This window comes from Macaca fascicularis, chromosome 1, assembly GCF_037993035.2.
Source record: "Macaca fascicularis isolate 582-1 chromosome 1, T2T-MFA8v1.1".
NCBI classification, from domain to species: Eukaryota; Metazoa; Chordata; class Mammalia; order Primates; family Cercopithecidae; genus Macaca; species Macaca fascicularis.
Genome location: NC_088375.1, coordinates 64455079 through 64476778, shown reverse-complemented (window position 1 = coordinate 64476778; position 21700 = coordinate 64455079). Strand labels below are relative to the sequence as shown.

The 21700-nt window shown below is 43.1% G+C and overlaps 1 protein-coding gene and 1 long non-coding RNA gene across 3 annotated transcripts; one reads left to right on the top strand and one right to left on the bottom strand.

The window, feature by feature from the left end:
* The first annotated feature begins 917 nt into the window (after nucleotides 1-917).
* LOC141409855 (uncharacterized) lies at nucleotides 918-8666 on the top strand. The gene is made up of 2 exons (XR_012432431.1): nucleotides 918-2845; nucleotides 5717-8666. It is a non-coding gene; the product is annotated as an uncharacterized lncRNA (long non-coding RNA).
* DYRK3 (dual specificity tyrosine phosphorylation regulated kinase 3) lies at nucleotides 6861-20826 on the bottom strand. 2 transcript variants are annotated; one of them, XM_045396090.3, is made up of 4 exons: nucleotides 20598-20826; nucleotides 19409-19502; nucleotides 18650-18761; nucleotides 6861-8666 (listed from the first exon to the last, which is right to left on the bottom strand). In XM_045396090.3, the coding sequence occupies exons 2-4, from the start codon at nucleotides 19423-19425 to the stop codon at nucleotides 7089-7091; spliced, it is 1707 nt and encodes a 568-aa protein (XP_045252025.1). In that variant the 5' UTR covers nucleotides 19426-19502; nucleotides 20598-20826; the 3' UTR covers nucleotides 6861-7088. The 2 variants fall into 2 exon arrangements, with proteins under 2 accessions (XP_045252025.1, XP_005540700.2); XM_005540643.5 differs by lacking the exon at nucleotides 19409-19502.
* Between the last annotated feature and the right edge of the window lie 874 nt (nucleotides 20827-21700).

Here is a 21700-nt window from a genome sequence, read left to right as displayed (position 1 = left end):
GGTCCCAGCTACTCGGGAGTCTGAGGCAGAAGAATCACTTAACCTGGGAGGCAGAGGCTGCAGTGAGCCGAGATTGTGCCATTGCACTCCAGCCTGGGCAACAGAGTGAGACTCCATCTTCAAAACAAAAATAAATAAATAAATAAAATTAGCTGGGCATGGTGGTACATGCCTGTAGTTCCAGCTACTTGGGAGGTTGCAGTAGGAGATCACCTGAGGCCAGGGAGGTTAAGGCTGGAGTGAACTGTATTCAGGCCACAACAATCTAGGGGACAACTCAAGGGCAGCGGAAGGCAGTCCCTGTTAGGTATCCAATTAGCTCCTGTTGCCAGGGCAATCGTGGCTCAGGGCCAGATCAGAAGCAGGGTGGAGCAGAGCCCACAGCCCTTAAGAATATTGTTTTCCTCTTTCATTTGCTCAGTTCCCTCAGGCTTTAAAAGTTATCCCACAGACTGAGGCCTGGGCCTAAGAAAAACATCCAAACTTCCCAAAAAAACTGTATTCCTTAAAGTTGCGTGTCAGGTTTCATCCTTAAGCTGAGCTTGGGCCCCAAGAGGGTAAATGAGAGAGCTGCTGATTCCGGTTCCTGGGAGATGGTCAGCCCTGAGCATTCTACATGTTTTTCCATTTTCCTTCACAGGAAGGCCGGAGCTCACAAAGCAGGCTGTGAACAGAAGCTCTGGGTACTAAAGGAGGAATACTGGTGGACTCTCTGTAAGGCTGTTTCTCAGGGAAGCCTTGTCCCTTCCCAAGATTTTCTCTCTGTATCATTGTCATCAAGTGAGAGAGGCTATACCTGCAGCACAGCCCTAATTACCCAGTGACTGGTACTCACCTCCTTCAGAGTTCAGCACACAAGTTCTTGCCTGCGACAGTTCTCGGCCTTGGTTTTGAAACAATCAGGAGATGCTAAAAAATTCTCAAAGTAATTCATTTTTATTTTTTAAGAAACACCCCAAAATAAAAAACCACTGACTCATCCATGCCAAACTGCACTTTCCAGAGGAAGCATGTCAGCAGACTCAAACGGACAATGGATAGAATCCCATGACACCAAAGTCATTCAAACCTGATGCTTTAGAGGCTGACATTCTGAGCTGAAATAGCTACAGGTCACCACTTGGCCCCATCTGGGACTCTCCCTTCTTTTTAGTCTATTCATGTGGTGGCAGAAGATGTGAGACTCTTTCTAGTCTCCAGTCAGGGAGGCTTCTCCTGTTATAGAAAAATATTAGAGTCTAGGCTTGACTTAGCGGTGGGTGAGCTATATTAAGAATCACATCCTGCTTCTTCAAAGTCTAGACGATGTATTTGTAGTTCTGGCTTCTCTCAGGGCTTGTGGATCTCAGGGACCAGAGAGCTTTTAGTCCTTTTATGGATGGGTTCACTATGACTCTTAAAATCTTTTCTCATTGAAATTAGCCAGCATAATTTGACAGACACTCAGAAAAACACCCTAATCATATTAGGCTGAAGGCCAGGTATAGAGGTAAATTCTTTAAAAGTTTGGGCTTCGGGAAGTATAGGTTGAAGGTGAAAATGGGATATGTTAAAATGGGGATATTAAAAATATATTTAAAACTGGGAGGCTAATCTCTGGCAGAGCAGAACTCTTCTTTGATTTGCCAATCCCTGGCCTCTTCTTACTCCTTATTTGTACTGACTCCAGGTTTTCCATAGCATGGATGCCTGCCGCTGCTCTAAGCCTAATAAGTTATAGCACTCTACAGACTGATCACCTAGACTGAAGACACGGAGGGAAACATGTTTTGGCAATTCCACCTGGCTCAAGGTATAAGTATGTATTTTTAATTTTCAGAGGAGAAAAAGCATACAGAGGCAGTCTAGAACAATCATTGTCACCTTTCCAACTTCCGTGTTGATGACATCAATAACAGATGCAAAAGAAATAATTAAAAATAAAGGAGAAAGAATTTTCCATGATTCACCAAAGTAGTAGGAGTATTCTGTCAGGAAAGCTTAGAAGCATTTATCAGCTGCTACCTAAAATTTAGCATTTAACTTTAATTATGCCTAGTTACGAATTAAGCAAAACAGAAAGTGTTTTAACATGACTAGCTGCTACAGATCAAAATAGTTTCACAGTAGAAATTTTTATTTTTTTATTGTTCTTTTTTTGATTATGCAATAAGCCCCCTTCTTAACAGATTAAATGTCACAAAAACTAAAATGTAATGACATTAGCCAGCTAACCTGTCAGCCCCAACTCCCTTAAACACTGAGGAATAAAGCATACTAATATGGTCATAAGTCAAACTTCCTCTGGGAAAGAAGATTAAGGCTAGACTCTTTCAGAGCCCCTGGGGGACAGAAGCAGAATTCTTACATCATAGTTAGGTTTTGGTGATATTCATTTTTTTCATTATTATCAAGGTAACTGTATCTAACACTAGACCAGAAGAAAGTGTCCTTACATAATCCTTATCTGATTACCCTTTCCAAAAAGAAGACATCAGAGACTGTGCAGGTCAACTTAAAAGAAGAGGCAAGCATGCTCCTGGTTCATGGAAGGAAATGAGCTTCCATTATCTGCACATGATCAGCGGCCATCAAAATCTGTTAATTCAGAACGATATGAAGACATGGGCCTGCCCATTTTAAGCTTACTTTCTAATCTAAGCAGAAATCATGATAGCACATGATGAAAGAGTACATCAATAACTCTGAGGGTAGAAGGTAGGATAGAATACAAGAGGATGAGCGGTATTAGGTGGATTAGCCAATTTTCCATATTGGAAGAAAAAATGAGGCTGGGCACGGTGGCTCACGCCTATAATCTCAGCACTTTGAGAGGCTAAGGCGCATAGATCACTTGAGCCCAGGAGTTCAAGACCAGCTCAAGCAACATGGTGAAACTCCCCCTCTACAGATATACAAAAAATTAGCCAGGCATGGTAGCACATGACTGTAGTCCCAGTTACTTTGGAGGTTGAGGTGGGAGAATCACCTGAGTCTGGGAGGTTGAGGCTACAGTGAGACAATACTGTGCCACTCCACTCCAGCCTGGACGACAGAGTGAGACTCTGTCTCAAAAAGTAAAAATAAAGAAAAAGAAAAAATGACTTGGAGAATGAAACCAAAATTCTAACCCAACTCTCACCATGTCAGAAACAATTTGGAAATTCAATTTTGTTAATTTAGAAATCAGTAAGTCACCTAACCTAACCAGTTTGACTGAAATGACAAGAAAAATGGCTAAAGAACAATCCAGTAACTGAGGAACAGACAGTCTGAATTTCTACACTAACTGATCCAATTCGGTCATTCATTGCTATGGCTGGGCAGGGATCCAAGTGAAACTTTAACAGTGGCCAAAAGGTGGCATAGGGTTACTGCATCTAAAAACCACAACTTGTCCCTAAGCTTGAAATCCACCCATAAACCATCAAATTCATGTGGACAAGTGCCATGTTTTAAGCAGCCCACTCTCCTAAAACTTGCATTGGCCTGCAGAAGACAGGCATGCCAACCTCAGTGACTCTGCTCTGCATCACTCTCTAGGTTGCCAAATTTAGGCAGAAACATCCATTTGCCTTCCCATAGCTTTCTAAAATCTGTCTACAGTGTAAAGAGTTGTCTATGCCCTTTCACTTAGCCCAGTTTCAGTAACCTTATAGTCCATTTGATACACAGAAATAGAGCACGCACAAACCTCAGCCACAGGCTCCTTTCTCTCCGAAGTTCAGGCGCAGTACTGGCTAGAACTCTGAAAACACAAACACCAAAACACAGTGTACATCAGATGCATATGGGGTCGCAATCCTTTTAACACAGTTTGCTTGCAGGAGCACTTCTTCAACACTGATAACAACTGGCAAAACAACCTCAACATATGCTCTGCCTAGATAATGCAGGAGATCCTTAAATTTCTCCAAGTTAGAAAATTCAGGACAACAGCAATATGGTGTTAGGGATTGCAGATCTGTGTCAATCAGATACAGCCTTGCCACCACCTAAAAATGTGCTCGCTGCCCCACACATGGCGTTAGCAGCAGTTCCAAAGGCCAACACATTCACTCTTGGAAGACAGTGTCAGCTGTCTTGACACTGCTGTTGGCTACATTTAACCAACTCTATGATGTGGTACCAGAACCCAAGAAATACATCAAGCCAGATCGTTCTGTCCAAACATCCCAAGGAAACATGTGCCTTGGACAGCACCCGAGTGGGAACAGGCTGCTAATGTTGATATAAAATGCAAAATAGTAAAAGCAGCATTTTCTCTAATTTACTATTCAGTGAGAAACCCAAGCACAAATCCAATGCAGCAAATTGTAGAGGTTCAATGCTCCCTGATCTGCAGTTAAGCCAGGTGTGCCACCTCCTTCATCTGACTTGGATCCTGCTCTGGACTTTAAGGAGACATCTACCTGGCTAGCAGTTCAAGGACTCAATATAAAAATAACTCATGCTTTGTTTCAACTGGAGGGTCGTGACACAGTTGGGCCTACAAGAAAATCATTCATAAGTCAATGTAAGCTCGTATCCACTGAAAAAGTAGATTTGAGTTTTTTGAGTAGATGTGAGCTTTTACACCCTATGTTACGATGAAGAGATTCACTGAAGGATTCAATCGTGCTATACTACTTCCTGGAGTTGGCAGAGAAATCATGCATTTCTTGGTAGTTGAAGAAGGCTGATCCAAGTACACAGTGAAGAGGTGTTCCCATTTCTCAAGGTGTTTCATCTTCATGGCCATGAAGATTTAGCACCTGCAAAGTTCCCAAAACTATACAATGCAGTTAATGTGGGGAAGCAGACGTTGGATAATTCATTCAGAGACTACCAGTCTTCCAAAGAGTCACTATTTTGACTAGCAGATCATGAGGTAGGTTAGGCAGTTTCAAGACCTCCCTTGAAGAAAGCAGTGATGAGTAAAGATGACGAGGATGGGTTATGAGCAGCATTTAGTGTGACATGTGAAGAGGTCAAGATACCACTATCAGACAAGAAAACCAATGACCAGACAAATTTCACACAGCTTCTTCAGACAATGCAATCAAGAGATAGGATGCAGGCTTAGAAAGAAAGAAAATTCAGCAGCAGTTAGAGGGATCTAAAGGAGTTGTATATTCATTGCCTTCTGTAAACCAGGAGTAAAGGAGATAATTAAGGTTTTAAATAATCCAGTTTCTTAGTCACCAAAAGTACCAAGACTTCCTCCTATTAATGAGGCTAAAGGCTCAGTTTAAGCTGTTCTCTGCCATCTGGCCTTTGTACTTGGGAGACTAAAGCCACCCTGGACATTTAAATGAGAGAGATTTGCACTCTCTCATTTTTCACAGCCTGTGCTACAGCAATCGTGACTACTTTTGGATAAAGCAAAAGTTCCCTAAATAATATACCCATGGTATTTTTCTTTTCTTTTCTTGTTACTACACTGCCCAACAAAAAGAGCTTCTTCCAATCTCGTCGAGTTTGCACCACATTCTAGAATAAATGGAACTGGATCATTCTGAGAACTATATTGTAAAAAGCAAATATTCTACTTTAAAGAACACACTTTTTTTTTTAGACAGAGTCTCACTCTGTTGCCCAGGCTGGAGTGCAGCCGCACGATCTCAGCTCAAGTGATCCTCCCACCTCAGCCTCCCAAGTAGCTGGGATTATAGGCACGTGCCACCACGCCTGGCTAATTTTTGTTTTTGTAGAGGTGGGGTTTCACCAGGTTGCCAGGCTGGTCTTGAACTCCCAGACTCAAGGGATCCACCCACCTCAGCCTCCCATTACAGGCATGAGCCACTATACCCAGCCAAAAGTACACATTTAGGATAGAACTTGAGCATACTTTTGTTCTGGAAGAGGACAGAAATAGAGGAAGGGACAGGAAAAAACAAACAAAACCCAGTAGCAATGAGTTAGTTTCTGTCCGTTCTCCACCCTTCTAAGTAGGACACTGGCTTAACAACTAGTTTTATTATCAGCCCTCACTGTTTAAATCTTAGCAGAGAAAAAGAAAAGCTGTTGAAGAGAATAAAATTAAGAAACATAAAGGGGAAAACAACTGATTATCACCAGTTTCTGGATTTTTAGTTTTCTTCTAACTGAAGTTCACTCAGATCTAGGGAATAGCACTAAGCTTAAAGTGAAAGTAGGAAATAATGTGGCACACTAAGGTGGCAGGTAGCTGTAAAGAGAAGAGGGAAGCATTTTTAAACTGTAGTAAGGTTTACCCGAGAGTGACTACTTTTATAAGGAAGAGATTCTATAAAAATGCAGCAAGGAGGCTGGTCCGTGGAGTACCACAAAGCTGGGGAGCTGCCGTTTTCATGCTGATTCTCTATCTTTAGCATTCTGGGTCAATTGTGGCAGAGAAGCTGTTTTATCTTCCTTGGACACAGGAGCGGAAAGAAGGAGGGATGCATATGACTCAACTTTTAAATCAGCACCTTACAGGGTTATTTGGTAAAGTGGTAAGGCTTCTGTAAAATGCTTTGAGTGACTAGGAAACAAATCAGAGGCAAAATAAGAACATAATAACACCAAACATCAGAGAACTGAAGGGAAGAGGAATGAGTCACTGAAAACCAGGGACACCAATTGTCCAGGTCACCAACAGCTTCCTGGTGCTCCCCCACCCCCCAGTCTGCTGTGAGCTCTTTCACCTACGATGAGCCTAGAGAATGCCCTACTGGGGTAAGGGACCTAGCATTGGCTTTCAGCCACAACTAACACCATATCCCAAATTACCCTTTCCAGAACAGACACCGAGGGACACTAGAAGTGAGGAGTAGTTGGGATACATTTTTTGCTATACCTTCTATCTTGAGAGAAAGAGATTTAAGCCAATAGTATAATACATCAGTTGAAATACCTCTGACGATAATAACAAAGATGCATTGACCTATAAAAAGTCATTTAATGCATATTCCAGATGGCCAATACAAGCTGGTTAGGTAATTAGCCCTTAAAGAATTCCTTTATAGTTATATAAAAATGTTTTGTCTTGTTTAAAAAAAGTCTAGTCTAACAAAAACATCCACCAATGGGCTTGCAATTTTTCCATCTGCAGGTTTGCAAGATCATAAAAATACATACATATGCATCTCTGGGCATATCTCTGTCCACTAGCTAATCAGTTTTGGCAACACACTGCATAGGGGTATACTACCATTGGTTTCTGACATTAAGTTAGCTTTAAGCTTATTAGCTATTCCAACAACTGGAGGCAGCTTAGAACCCAATCCCTGGAAAGCACTTGCAGGATTAACTATCCGTTTCCCTGACACCTTGTCTATGGTGGTGAGAGGTCTGGGGACAGACTTGCTAATCCAAGGGTGTCTTAATGCTTGAGCTGGGGTCAGGCGGGCAGAGGGGTCCCAGTGAAGACACCTTTTCAAAAACTCTATAAACAAGTAGTCATCACACCCCTTCAGTGCTGTTCCCCAGTCTTTGCTGCCCGGGGGACCCCGCTTTTTACCCCTACGTGAGCGACCCCCCACAAGCACAACCCTCCCATCTGCCTGAGTAGTCACAGAGCAGTAGCGGGGTATGCCCTTGGAATTAATAAAGTACTTGGCACGTTTGGATTGCTCCAGAAGTTTTGGTGGTGGCATCCCTAGAAGCTCCATCATGCAGGCCAACTGGTCTCCTTCATCCTCTCCAGGGAAGAGAGGCTGTCCTGTTAAAAGTTCTGCAAGGATGCAGCCAAAACTCCATATGTCAATCGGTGTGCTGTAACGGCTTCCTAAGATGATTTCTGGAGCTCTGTAGAACCGAGACTGGATATATGTGTAGAGCTTCTGGTACTCGAAACAGCTGGACCCAAAGTCAATGACCTTGGTTGAGCTGCGCCCGTGGTGTTTCAGGAGAATGTTTTCTGGCTTCAGATCGCAGTGAATAATCTTATTTTTGTGGAGGGCATCCAAGGATTGCAAGATGGACTGGGCAAACTTGCGTACCAACTGGACGCTAAAACCCTGAAACTTGTTTTTTTTAATCAGCTCATAAAGGTCTATGCTCAGCAATTCAAAGGCCATGCAAACATGGTTCCGGAATGTGAAACTTTCCAGCATGTGGATAACGTTCATACTACCAGTTTTATCCTGTTTTTTAAGATGCTCCAAAATCCGGATCTCCTCAGCTGCTTGACGATGAAAGCGCTTCTCATTGCGCACCATTTTCAGGGCCACGTACTGCCGCAGTTTGTGATCATAGACCCTGGCCACCTGCCCAAAACTCCCCTTGCCAATAATTTTCAGCACCTCATATCGATAAGCTAGATGGTCTCGAGGTACATGAATGTAGGCCCCATCTGCATCATCATACCCCCCATTATTGGGACCACCAATAACTCCATGTCTTTTTTTGGCATTTGGACCTACAAAGTAAATTTCTGGATAATTAATTATTTCCAGCTTCTCATAGGCAGTGAGGTGGTGTTTATATTGCTTCAGGGCTTGTTCTGGAGTCAGAGGCACCACTTTGGGTGCCTTGGATGAACTGTTGGATTTTACTGTATTCAAGCAATCTGAACTTTTACCCTGAGAAACAGTAGGAGAGCATTTTTCAGAGTCACTGATGCCATCTGACTGAACAGTATTGGATTTTCTGTTGCCAAATTCTTGAAACAGCTGTTCTACCTTCATCTCACCTCCATCCAAAAAGTGCTGAGTATGATCCCTTATAAACTTCTCAGTGGTCATCTATGAAAGAGACAATATGTTAAAGTCATTAAAGACATCAGAAAGATGGAAGAATCTTCCCTCCTCTAACTGAATAACATCAAAACATATCCAGTCATGTTTACTTTAAGGTTAAAATGATCCAAAAAGGAGATAAGAAAAGCAAGAGTCTCTAGCAACTTATGTTATATTAATTTTCAGACTCCCTGAATATTGCAGCCATCCCTAATCCCCATACATGCCTTGCTTTGTTCAAGACAAGATGGTCTTACCATGCCCCCCACATGCCAGGTTCCTCCTTACAGATGTGTCCTTGTACTGAGAATCCTTCTACCCCTCATCCCCTCGACTCCTACATCCCTTCAAAGCCCAGTTCAATTCCTCTCTCTTCCACTTAGAACTACTCCAAGCCCATACTAATTAACCTCACATCCTAACTGCAGTTTGTCCAGTTTATGCCACATAATTTGGTACTTGATTATGTATAATATATGCACTATCTTACACTGTTTACTAATTGTTTCAAGTATCTTCCCAAATCTTAAAGACAAATAGCATGGTCAAAATAATGCCTACTGAAGTGTAAACAGTAAGGTACCATCAAGTGACAGAAGCAGAATTTGAACCTAGGTCTTCTGGCTCCTATTCCAGGGCCCTTCCCATTAATATAACTCAGCTCCAGGTTCTCCCAGCATCTGTAGACTAGGAGGGCTGAATGTTGACTGTGGCCTGGAATCAACAAAGTGTTCAATCATACACTCCCAGGTCCCCATATAAATTACTGCAGCCTTTTAACTTAGTTCATTGAATCACAAAAGCTCTAAGTTAGAGAGAATTCTGGAGATCAACTGTACCAATTCTTCAAGTACCTGGTAACAGTAAGGGTCCAAGGTCCCTGGGGTGCTTCTTAAAAACTATTCCCCAGCAAGAGCCTACTTGATTAAGGAGTACCACTTCTTTCACTAGGTTTTCCACAGTCTTCTCCTGGAAGGGACAGTGACCCACAGAAAAAAGCTCTACTTACTCCTCTGAATTAAGATTCTTTGAATTGAAACAAGGTTTCTTGAAATAAGATGGAGGAAAAGAAGGACAAAAACAACCAAACACCTAAGTAAAATTAATATTAATTAATATTAAGAAAAAAGGGTGGGTAGCCAGGCGCGGTGGCTCAAGCCTGTAATCCCAGCACTTTGGGAGGCCGAGACGGGCGGATCACGAGGTCAGGAGATCGAGACCATCCTGGCTAACACGGTGAAACCCCGTCTCTACTAAAAAATACAAAAACTTAGCCGGGCGAGGTGGCAGGCGCCTGTAGTCCCAGCTACTCGGGAGGCTGAGGCAGGAGAATGGCGTAAACCCGGGAGGCAGAGCTTGCAGTGAGCTGAGATCCGGCCACTGCACTCCAGCCTGGGTGACAGAGCGAGACTCCGTCTCAAAAAAAAAAAAAAAAAAAAAAAAGAAAAAAGGGTGGGTGCAGCACACCAACATGGCACATGTATACATATGTAACAAACGTGTACGTTGTGCACATGTACCCTAGAACATAAAGTATAATAAAAAAAAAAAAGAAAGAGAAAAAAGGGTAACTGTGAGATGACAGGTACGTTTAATTGGCTTGACTGTAGTAACCATTTCACTACCTGTATCAAAACAATTATATTGTACACCTTAAAAAATAAAATTTTTTGGCTGGGTGTGGTGTCTCACGCCTGTAATCCCAGCACTCTGGGAGACCAAGGCAAGTGGATCACTTGAGGTTAGGAGTTTGATACCAACTTAGCCAACATGGTGAAACCCTGTATCTACTAAAAATACAAAAATTAGCCGGGCATGATGGTGCATGCCTGTAATCCCAGTTACTTGGGAGGCTGAGGCACGAGAATTGCTTGAACCCAGGAGGTGGAGGTTGCAGTGAGCCAAATCATGCCATTGCACTCCAGTCTGGGTGACAGAGCGAGACTCCGTCTCAAAAAAATAAATAAAATAAAAAATAAAATAAACAATGTGGCCAGGCATGGTGGTTCATCCCTGTAATCCCAGCACTTTGGGAGGCCAAGGCAGACAGATCACTTGAGGCCAGAAGTTTGAGACCAGCCTGGCCAACACGGCAAAACTCCACCTCTACTAAAAATACAAAAAAAAACAAAAACAAAAACAAAAAAACAAGGCCAGATGTGGTGATGCATGCCTGTAATCCCAGCTACTTGAGAGGCTGAGGCAGGAGAATCACTTGAACCTAGGAAGTGGAGGCTACAGTGAGCCAAGATCACGCTACTGCTGCATTCCAGCCTTGGCAACAGAGAGAGAGACTGTCTCAAAAAAATAAAAAAAGAAATCAGTGAAAAATATTAAGAAGGGGCTGGAAAGATAAAAATGTTAAATCTGTTGTTAAAAATAAAAGGAAGCCTAGGATACTTAAAAGAACAACTGTTTTTCTCAACGGACCCTGAAGAATTATGTCCTTTATCTGTTTGATAATTTGAGAGAGCCTGTAGTATGAGGAACAGATTAATTCCGGAGGAGCTCTGGGCTACAGTTATAATCTCTAAAAATGTAAGCTAAAAAGTGGTCAAACCTTTAAAAACTAGAAATTTTAATATAACCTAAGCAAAACAAAAATTGTCCTTTTAAAAAATCATTTAATCAATTTAAATATTTATAGAACACTTATAGTTACATCATGTCTTATATGATCTTAAAGTCAACAAGCCAGTTCAAATGTAGCCACAGCTTGGCATTTAGTTTTAAAATAAAGGGGCCAGATATTGCCCAAGTACATACAGTCTCTCTGATACCAAAATAGAAACTATCACTGGTCAAGAAAATAAACAGGCCTGCATATAGAATCTAAATATTGGCCGGCCGCAGTGGCTCATGCCTGTAATCCCAGCACTTTCGAAGGCCGAGGTGGGTGGACCACCTGAGGTCAGGAGTTCGAGACCAGCATGGCCAACATGGCGAAACCCTGTCTCTACTAAAAATACAAAAATTAGCCAGGCGTAGTGGTGCGCACCTGCATTCCCAGCTACTCAGGAGCCTGAGACAGGAGAATCACTTGAACCAGGGAGATGGAGGTTGCAGTGAGCTGAGATCGCACCACTGCACTCCAGCCTGCCATCTATCAGGGAATAAATCTGGTGGAACTAGGAAAAGAATTTTAATTGTTTGCTTTTAATTAGATTTACATAACAAAAACAAACATCTACAAGCATCTTGGCTAGTTGTCCTTAAAATCTTTACTACCTAACTTTAATGCATCTAAATATTTACTGCTGAAGTCTCTGAAACACATCCTGAAGAAACAGGGAGTCAGAAGGCCTGGGTTGGGGTCCTGGCTATGCTACTTAAAAGTTGTAGGTCCAGCTGGGTGTGGTGGCTCACGCCTGTAATCCCAGCACTTTGGGAGGCCAAAGTGGGCAGATCACCTGAGGTTGGGAGTTGGAGATGAGCCTGGCCAACATGGTGAAACCCCGTCTCTACTAAAAATACACAAATTAGCCAGGCATGGTGGTGTGTGCCTGTAATCCCAGCTACTTGGGAGACTAAGGAAGGAGAATTGCTTGAACCCAGGAGGCAGAGGTTGCAGTGGGCCAAGATTGCATCACTGCACTCCACCCTGGGCGACAGAGCAAGACTCCTTCTCAAAAAAAAAAACACAAAAAAAACTGTAGATCCCTGTTGCCTTCCTGAGCCTCAGTTTCTTTATCTGCAAGATGTGGATAATAATATCTGCTTGTAGGATGTTGTCTAATTAATAATAATAACTTCACCAACTATAAAATATTTAAGACACTGGTTACAATTCAGCAAAATTCTCAATACATTGAAGTTTAAGTTCCTATACACCCTTCCCCTTCCCCTTTTCTCTCTTCTCTCTCTGGTGGCTTCCTCCATTTCTCCAGTCTGATCTCCCTCCATCAAGCATCTAGCACTAACTACACCTTCTGCTCAATGAAGGCCCCCACAATAGGCCTTCACTTAGGATACACGGAATTGCCTCACCCACTTTCTCCCCACATAAAACATACTTTCCACTCGCTATACAATGGACTGTGTTACCTCTCCATGGATATTTGAACTTCAACAGAAGATCAATGCCCTAACCCAAAGGAATGCCTCTAGGAACTGCAGTCACCAGTGACAAGCTCTTAGGAAAGGTTATTTGTGGTGCAGGGTCTGTCCCTGGGAATTTCCCCTACTCTGCTTACATGTAAGGCTGCACTGGCTCTGAAGGCCTTCATTTCTGTTTGTGATAATGAGAGGGTCTCAGGTACACAACATAAATAAGAACAGATACATATCAGAAATGTAATTTCCATGGAACTATTACAATAATATTAATGATATCATTTGGAGTCCCTGATTCATGGTTTTTCCTTAAGGTAAACCAAATTTCTCTCCTTGCAAAATAAGTCTTACTTTGCCTTTGGGAACCACACAGAAATGTCCAAATTTCAAGTAGGAGCCCTCTGGATACTTAAAAGGGGCTGTGCTGTCCCTGTCTCCACCATTCTGTAGGTTTACCATCCCCACTACATCTGCCTCACCTCACCCAACATACATCAGGCTTCCTCACTCTCCTGTTCACATTCGCAACATAGGCTGCACTTTATGTCTCTCTTACAGCATGCTCCAGAACCAAGCAGGCTACGTCAGTGTAGTCCACCATCAAGGTCATCTTCTCCAGTGAATCTGGAGAATTCTGGGAGGTAATTTTTCCACACAGGGAGGGGTTCTCTTCTTTTATTATTATTATTACACTTTAAGTTCTAGGGTACATGTGCACAACCTGCAGGTTTGTTACATACGTACACATATGCCATGTTGGTGTGCTGCACCCGTTAACTCGTCATTTACATTAGGTATATCTCCTAATGCTATCCCTCCCCCAGCCCCCACCCCACGACAGGCCCCGGTGTGTGATGTTCCCACCCTGTGTCCAAGTGTTCTCATTGTTCAATTCCCACCTATGAGTGAGAACATGCGGTGTTTGGTTTTTTGTCCTTGCGATAGTTTGCTCAAAATGATGGTTTCTAGCTTCATCCATGTCCCTACAGAGGACATGAACTCATCCTTTTTATGGCTGCATAGTATTCCATGGTATATATGTGCCACATTTTCTTAATCCAGTCTATCATTGAGGGACATCTGGGTTGGTTCCAAGTCTTTGCTATTGTGAATAGTGCCGCGATAAACATACGTATGCATGTGTCTTTATAGCAGCATGATTTATAATCCTTTGGGTATATGCCCAGTAATGGGATGGCTGGGTCAAATGGTATTTCTAGTTCTAGATCCTTGAGGAATCGCCACACTCTCTTCCATAATGGTTGAACTAGTTTACAGTCCCATCAACAGTGTAAAAGTGTTCCTATTTTTCCACATCCTCTCCAGCACCTGTTGTTTCCTGACTTTTTAATGATCGCCATTCTAACTGGTGTGAGATGGTATCTCATTGTGGTTTTGATATGCATTTCTCTGATGGCCAGTGATGATGAGCATTTTTTCACATGTCTGTTGGCTGCATAAAGGTCTTTTGAAGACATTTCATATCCCTTGCCCACTTTTTGATAGGGTTGATTTTTTCTTGTAAATTTAAGTTCTTTGCAGATTCTGGATATTAGCCCTTTGTCATATGGGTAGACTGTAAAAATTTTCTCCCATTCTGTAGGTTGCCTGTTCACTCTGATGGTAGTTTATTTTGCTGTGCAGAAGCTCTTTAGTTTAATTAGATCCCATTTGTCAATTTTGGCTTTTGTTGCCGTTGCTTTTGGTGTTTTAGTCATGAAGTCTTTGCCCATGCCTATGGCCTGAATGGTATTGCCTAGGTTTTCTTCTAGGGTTTTTATGGTTTTAGGTCTAACATTTAAGTCCTTAATCCATCTTGTATTAATTTTTGTACAAGGTGTAAGGAAGGGATCCAGTTTCAGTTTTCTACATATGGCTAGCCAGTTTTCCCAGCACCATTTATTAAATAGGGAATCCTTTCAGGGAGGGGTTCTCTTCTTAACTTTCTTTCCTTTCCTGTAAATAACTCAAATACTGGCCTGAATCAATTACATATCAAGTCTGATGAGCTATAAATAAAACATTCCTTCCATTGCTCTAAAAAAATCTAGTGTTCACACATATTAAAGTATAATTGTTTTAAAACACTAAATATTTCCCCAAATGCCCATCAATCAAGGAGTAGATAAAGAAATTATGGTATATATATGCACATATATACACGTGTGTGTGTGTATATATATACATGTATATATATGTGCATATACATGTATATATGTGTGTATATTCATATATATACGTGTATATATGTGTGTATATATACACACACACACACACATATATATCTTATAGAATACTACTTATCCATAAAAAAGAATGAAGTAATGGCATTCACAGCAACCTGGATGGAATTATTCTAAGTGAAGTAACTCAGAAATGGAAAACCAAACATGGTATGTTCTCATTCATAAGTGGAAGCTAAGCTATGAAGAGGATACAAGGGCTTAAGAATGATACAATGGACTTTGGGGACTTGGGGGATGGGGTGGTAGGGGAGTGAGAGATAAAAGACTACACACTGGGTCCAGCATACACTGCTCGGGTAATGGGTGCACCAAAATCTCAGAAATTACCACTAAAGAACTTGTTCATGTAACCCAAACACTACCTGTTCCCCAAAAACCTATTGAAAAAAAAAACACTAAATATTTCTAGTCTAGGGTTAGAATTGCAATAACCAAGCAATGTATATGATTGACTCTATGAAGTATTTTCTTAACCATGTAATTATATCCAGAGAGATGAATAATGTCATATTTATCATGTTTTATTTCATAAGAATGCTTCATATACCCTGCTAATTTGATGGGCTTCTGGCATTTCAAATAGAATATCCTACTACATTAATCAAGTTTTAAAAATCTTGCTGAGAAATTCAAAAGGAATATCCTTCTCACTCAGATATAAAACCCTACCTTTTCCCCGGCTCCCAAACCCTAAATCCCTGCAACACAAAACTTAACCCAATAAAAGTCAGTGGGGCAGATATTTATAGTTTACCACGAGAACATAAGAGCCCCTTGAATAAAGGACGCTAGAAAACTTTGTAAAAAGGGCAACAGGATCTCGGGATAGAGTCATGGCATAATGAAATGTAAGCGGCACCAAGAGGTCAAAACGCAATTTTTTTTTTTTCAGCAAAATGAGTAAGGACAGCCGGGTGCGGTGGCTCATGCCTGTAAACCCCGCACTTTTGGGAGGCTGAGGTGGGCAGATCACCTGAGGTCAGGAGTTCGAGACCAGCCTGGCCAACATGGTGAAACCCCATCTCTACTAAAACTACAAAAATTAGCCAGGCATGGTGGCAGATGCCTGCAATCCCAGCTACTTGGGAGGCCGAGGCAGGGAGAACTGCTTGAACCTGGGAGGTGGAGGTTGCAGTGAGCCGAGATTGCGCCACTGCACTTCAGCCTGGGTGAGAGAGTGAGACTTGATCTCAAAAAAAAAAAAAAAAAAAAAAAAAGGACTGGGCGCGGTGGCTCACACCTGTAATCCCAGCTCTTTGGGAGGCCAAGGCGGGCGGATCACGAGGTCAGGAGATCGAGACCATCCTGGTTAATACGGTGAAACCCCGTCTCTACTAAAAATACAAAAAATTAGCCAGGTGAGGTGGTGGGCGCCTTTAGTCCCAGCTACTCGGGAGGCTGAGGCAGGAGAATGGCGTGAACCCGGGAGGCAGAGCTTGCAGTGAGTGCCAGTGCACTCCAGCCTGGGTGACAGAGTGAGACTCCGTCTCAAAAAAAAAAAAAAAAAAAAAAAAGAAAAGAAATGAGTAAAGAGTAAAGACATCTTTACGCGAGAAAGACATCTTTCTTCTTGCTCCCCTACAAAACTGCTATGCCGAACACCATGCAGTAAGAAATTCATTTTTGATCCTGAAACATACAAAGTAAGTAACCTACTGGAAGGTAAATAGCATTGGCTAACTCTGAATCAAAGTTAAAATGACTTGGCCAGGCGCAATGGCTCGCACCTGTAATCCCAGCACTTTGGGAGGCTGAGGTGGGCGGATCATGAGCCCAGGAGTTCAAAACCAGTCTGACCAATATGGTGAAACCCTGTCTCTACTAAAAATACGAAAATTATCTGGGCATGTTGGTTGGTGCCTATAATCCCAGCTGCTTGGGAGGGTGAGGCAGGAGAATCGCTTGAACCCGGGAGGCAGAGGTTGCAGTAAGCCAAGATAGCGCCACTGCACTCCAGCCTAGGCGACAGAGTGAGACTCCACCACAAAAAAAAAAAAAAAAAAAAAAAAAAAATCAAAGTTAAAATGACTTAAAGTCAGATGTTAACACTTCAACCCAATTGCAAATAGTTTCCTATAGAGATGAGCCAATTGGCAGCAAGTAACCAAGCAATCTGATGGGCAACACAAGATGTATATGGTTCTGAAGTTCTTAGACATTTTGACATATTAAAGAAACAAACTTGCAAAGAATGGAAAAAAAACCCCACTACACTCCAAAAGGAGACAAAAAATAGGGTGACCAGCCTTCAAGATATTTTTAGCTCACATTTTGTATACTACTAGTGCTGAAAGTGGGGAAAAGGGCCAGGCACGGTGGCTCACGCCTGTAATCCCAGCAGTTCGGGAGGCCGAGGGAAGTGGATCACTTGAGGTCAGGAGTTCGAGACCAGCCTGACCAACATGGTGAAACCCTGTCTCTATTAAAAATACAAAAATTAGCTGGGCGTGGTGGCAGGCACCTGTAATCCCAGCTACTCAGGAAGGCTGAGGCAGGAGAATTGCTTGAACCCGGGAGGCGGAGGTTGCAATGAACCGATGTCACGCCATTGCACTCCAGCCTGGACGACAGAGTAAGACTCCATCTTAGGAAAAAAAAAAAAAAGGAAAAAGGTTGATTTTAAGCAAAAACTGATGACAACAGGAAGGACTATGAAAAATACAAGTGATTTTTCCATATAGAAACAATTTCAGGTCTTAAACACAGAAATGTGAAAGAGAAATATTACAAATGAGTCAATTCAATTATTCAGTTTGTTCATCTGATAACATATGCAGCAAATTTTAAAGTCATAGGATAGCCTCTCCTTGTCATGGAACTTGGCCAAACCCTGCTCTGCCTACCACTCTACGCATGCCGAGGGAATGTGAATTAATTTTATCTTAAGTTAAAAAAAAAAAAAAAAGCTGCCAGGCGCGGTGGCTCATGCCTGTAATCCCAGCACTTCGGGAAGCTGAGGCAGGTGGATCACGAGGTCAGGAGTTCAAGACCAGCCTGACCAACATGGTGAAACCCCGTCTCTACTAAAAATACAAAAATTAGCTGGGCGTGGTGGCGCGCGCCTGTAATCCCAGCTACTCAGGCAGCTGAAGCAGGAGAATCACTTCAACCTGGGAGGCAGAGGTTGCAGTGAGCCAAGATCATGCCATTGCACTCCAGCCTGGGCGACAGAGAGACTCCATCTCAAAAAAAAAAAAAAAAAAAAAAAGGCTAAGTGTCGCAGTCCCAAACTGTGTTAATTACCATCTATCTATAAAATGGTTCTCTTTAGCATACTAATAAACGAAGACTACATTTCCATCGTGCAGGGGGAAAAAAACCCTGCAGATCTATGAATTCCGAGATGTTTTCTGTTTCTTATTTTTGTTAAAAGGAGCCTTTGTAATACTAGGTGTATATCATCCTATACAAAAATAAGCATTACCTACATAAAAGTAGCATATTATTTTTTTCCTAGTGCTATATATTTATCCCAGTGGAAACTGAAATAAAAAGGTGAGCTTCAAATTGAAATCATTCTGAAAAGCTAAATTTGGACCACAGACATTGTTATTTCAAAGTCAAGAGGAATCAAAAAGAAACAAAAAAAAGGTCTGGTAGTCAGTGATACATAAGTGTACCTTGAGCATCAAGTAGCACTTCCTCCTTTCCAAAACAATTCATGTACAAAGAATTACTTCTTTTACTTACATTTAGTCTTCTGGGTGGAGGTGGTTCAGAAGGATTGCAGAGCACATTTGAACAGGGGGGACATTTGGTTTCATCTATCATCATGAAGGTATCATAGACACCATCCCCCAACCTAGTTGAAAGGATTACAGATAAAATGTCAGTAACTGAAGAATATAAAATCCTGTCTCTTAACTGCTTCATATCTGCTACAAGGAACAGTAATAGAAATAAAAGTCTACACTACATTTTGGCACTGAATATAAACAACTGGGGTATTTGGAAGAGGAACAGAGGAAATCCAACTTTTGTTTTTCAAGGACAGCATTTCTAGGTTTTTATTTTAAAATAGTTGAAACAAGTCTCTCTGAATGTTGTTAAAAATAATAAGGACTATCAGGAGGATCTCATAATAACTTACTACTTGAAAATAAAGTCTAGTTTGAATCTGAAGTTCATAGAGAAAAAAAAAGACCAGAAAAAACTAACAGAGGTAATAGTTTTTCAAAGTCAGAGACTTGGATTCTAATCTCAGCTCTAACACTGGCTGTGCTACCTTCTCCTCTGAGCCTGTCTTCCCCATGTTAATGGAAGACTAGCTCCAGTCTATACACTTCTGGGTCTTACAGGCAAGAAATAAAAGGCCTTTTTAAGGCTGTCTTCTCTTTATTAATTTATTTGCTTACCTACTTACATCTACCTAACTTGTAGAAAAATACAGTTAAGTACTACAGCAAACACTAAAAGGATGCTCTAAAATATAAAATGTAATGAATTTACTTCTCTTTCCACTTCATTTTCTGGTGAATGGTGGAGGCAAAATTCTAAATGATTAAGGATCACTTCTCTGTTCTTTAACACTGTGGCTCCACCACTGTAAGGGAACACAAAAGACGGAGAGGATTTATTTCATCCACAAGATGGCCCTGAATAATGTATTTCATCTGCTACCAAGAACACGGATTTCCCAGTTACACACATCAGCATTTCATTGTATCATTTTACATGATACACTATGAATATAACAATGACGATGTTGCAGAGGAATAATTTGTTTAATGTCTTTTAAAATATCCTGGAATATTCTGGTCACCTTTAAAAACTGTTTTGTGAAATTCGTTCTAGAGTTTTCTTTATAGATGTGTTATAAAAATACAAGGGGGAGAAAACCCTACAAATATTTTTGGAATGCTCTTTTTAAAAACATGCTCACATTCTGATAGAATTATTTATATTTTTAACAGGCAACGGCTTCACTGACAGAAACCAAATATTCTGAATGTGACTGACCCTTTGCCATAAGCCTGATAAAACAAACCAGAACAGGCGTCCACATTTATAAAGAAAAAGAAAACGTTCAAAATTGCCTAGTGACTAACAGCCAGAGGAAATTAACAAGAGTCTGCATGCAAATAAAGCGGGGAGCAGGGGTCTCTTCTCTCCATTGAGGTGTAAAATACAACGCAAGGTGGGGAATCTCTCAAAATAGGATCCGGAAAAAGCCGTACCCAGCACAGCCCACAACCTGCACATCCGAAGCTAGACCGCACCCCTCACAGCAAACCCCAAGAGTTCAGCCCTTGGTTATCCGCTCTAAGCAACAGGGCTTCTTTCCAAGGTATCGCTCCCGGTCTCTCCCCGTTTACTAAAAAGCCCCATAAAAAGTCCTAGTTTTCGTAATCCCTTACCATATACCCCGATCTAGGGTTTCAGGGGTATTCCAGGGGTGGAAATTCTTCTTGCTCTAACTCCTCTCTAGCCCCCTCCCCCGCGCCCGGTGAGCCAGGGATGGGGGGAGGGGGCCCTGACGGAGAGGAGGTGGGGGGAGGTCCCGGGGAGGCAGTCAGACCCCTGCCCTCGTCCCTCCTGCTGAGGGCTCACTCTACCTCCTCCCAGCCCCCAAGCTTCGCTTGCCAGCGCCAGCCGCTCCCTGAGGCGCCTCCAGCCCGTTACCCCGCGGCGCCGTTACCTTCGCTGCTGGGGCGGGAGCCCGGCCCCGGGCGGCCCCGCATCCTTCCGCCCAGGCCCGCGAGCTGTGCCTCCCATCTGCTAGCTCGGGACCCGGCGCGGGGAGGGGCGCCAGTTGGAGGGTCCGGCCGGCCACGCCACCTACGCCGGGACGGCTGCCTCCGCGGCGCGACGCTCCTACGGGGACTCTCGGCCAGACACTGCAGCTCAGCGCGCCTTCGCTCCCAACTGGCCGGGGCTGGGTAGTGGGGAGACGCAGCTGCAGGGGCGGGAGGGGGAGCGGTCTGGTCGCCTAGCAACCGCGGCACGCCCCCGGGAAACGCCTCGGCGCAGCTACGCGCTGACGCACGGGGGTGGGGCCCGTGGCGGGTACAGGCCACGCGGCGCTCCTAGCCGGTGCTAGCGCTGGCGCGGGAGGCGGGAGGCTGGAGGCGGGAGGCGGGAGGCTGGAGGCGGGAGGCTGGAGGTGAGAAGCCCGCGGCCTAGGCGCCTCGGGTTCCCTGGCGCGAGCTGCGGACGGACAGAGGGGTCCGGCGAAGGAGGGGTGAAAGTAACAGCCCGCGATCTCAGAAGGGCTGCCCGCCCCTCACGGTCCGCGGTCCCTTAAGTAGCATGTTGCATCCTGGAAGTTCTAAAACCTCCCGCTTCAATATGAATTTTAAATTAAAGAAAACATATGTGTATTGTTTTAGGCTTTCCCACCACGGGGACGACCCTCCGGGGGTTTGTGAGTTACATAAGAAAGCAATAATAATAAACCCATTTATTGACACGATGCCTCCATTTATGAACATTTGATATCAGTAACCGAGGTACCCGACGACTTTCGTCTTTTACAGACTTAGCTGGGATGCAGAATAGAAGCTGGGCCTTTGTCTGACTCCCCTGCAACAGTCAGCCACAGACGGGAAGACAGCGTAGGAAACTAAGGCCAGAGGAGCCCCGCTTCCTCATGAACGTGAAGCGGCAAAGCCTGAACTAGAAGCTTCTAACGCCTAACCGTCCTCCTGCCGCACCAGGACCCCTGCGAGGCCCTTCCTGACGTTTTCCTTAGAATGCGTATATATGTGTCTTTTTCCTTTTCTGATGCTAAGACACCTTAGA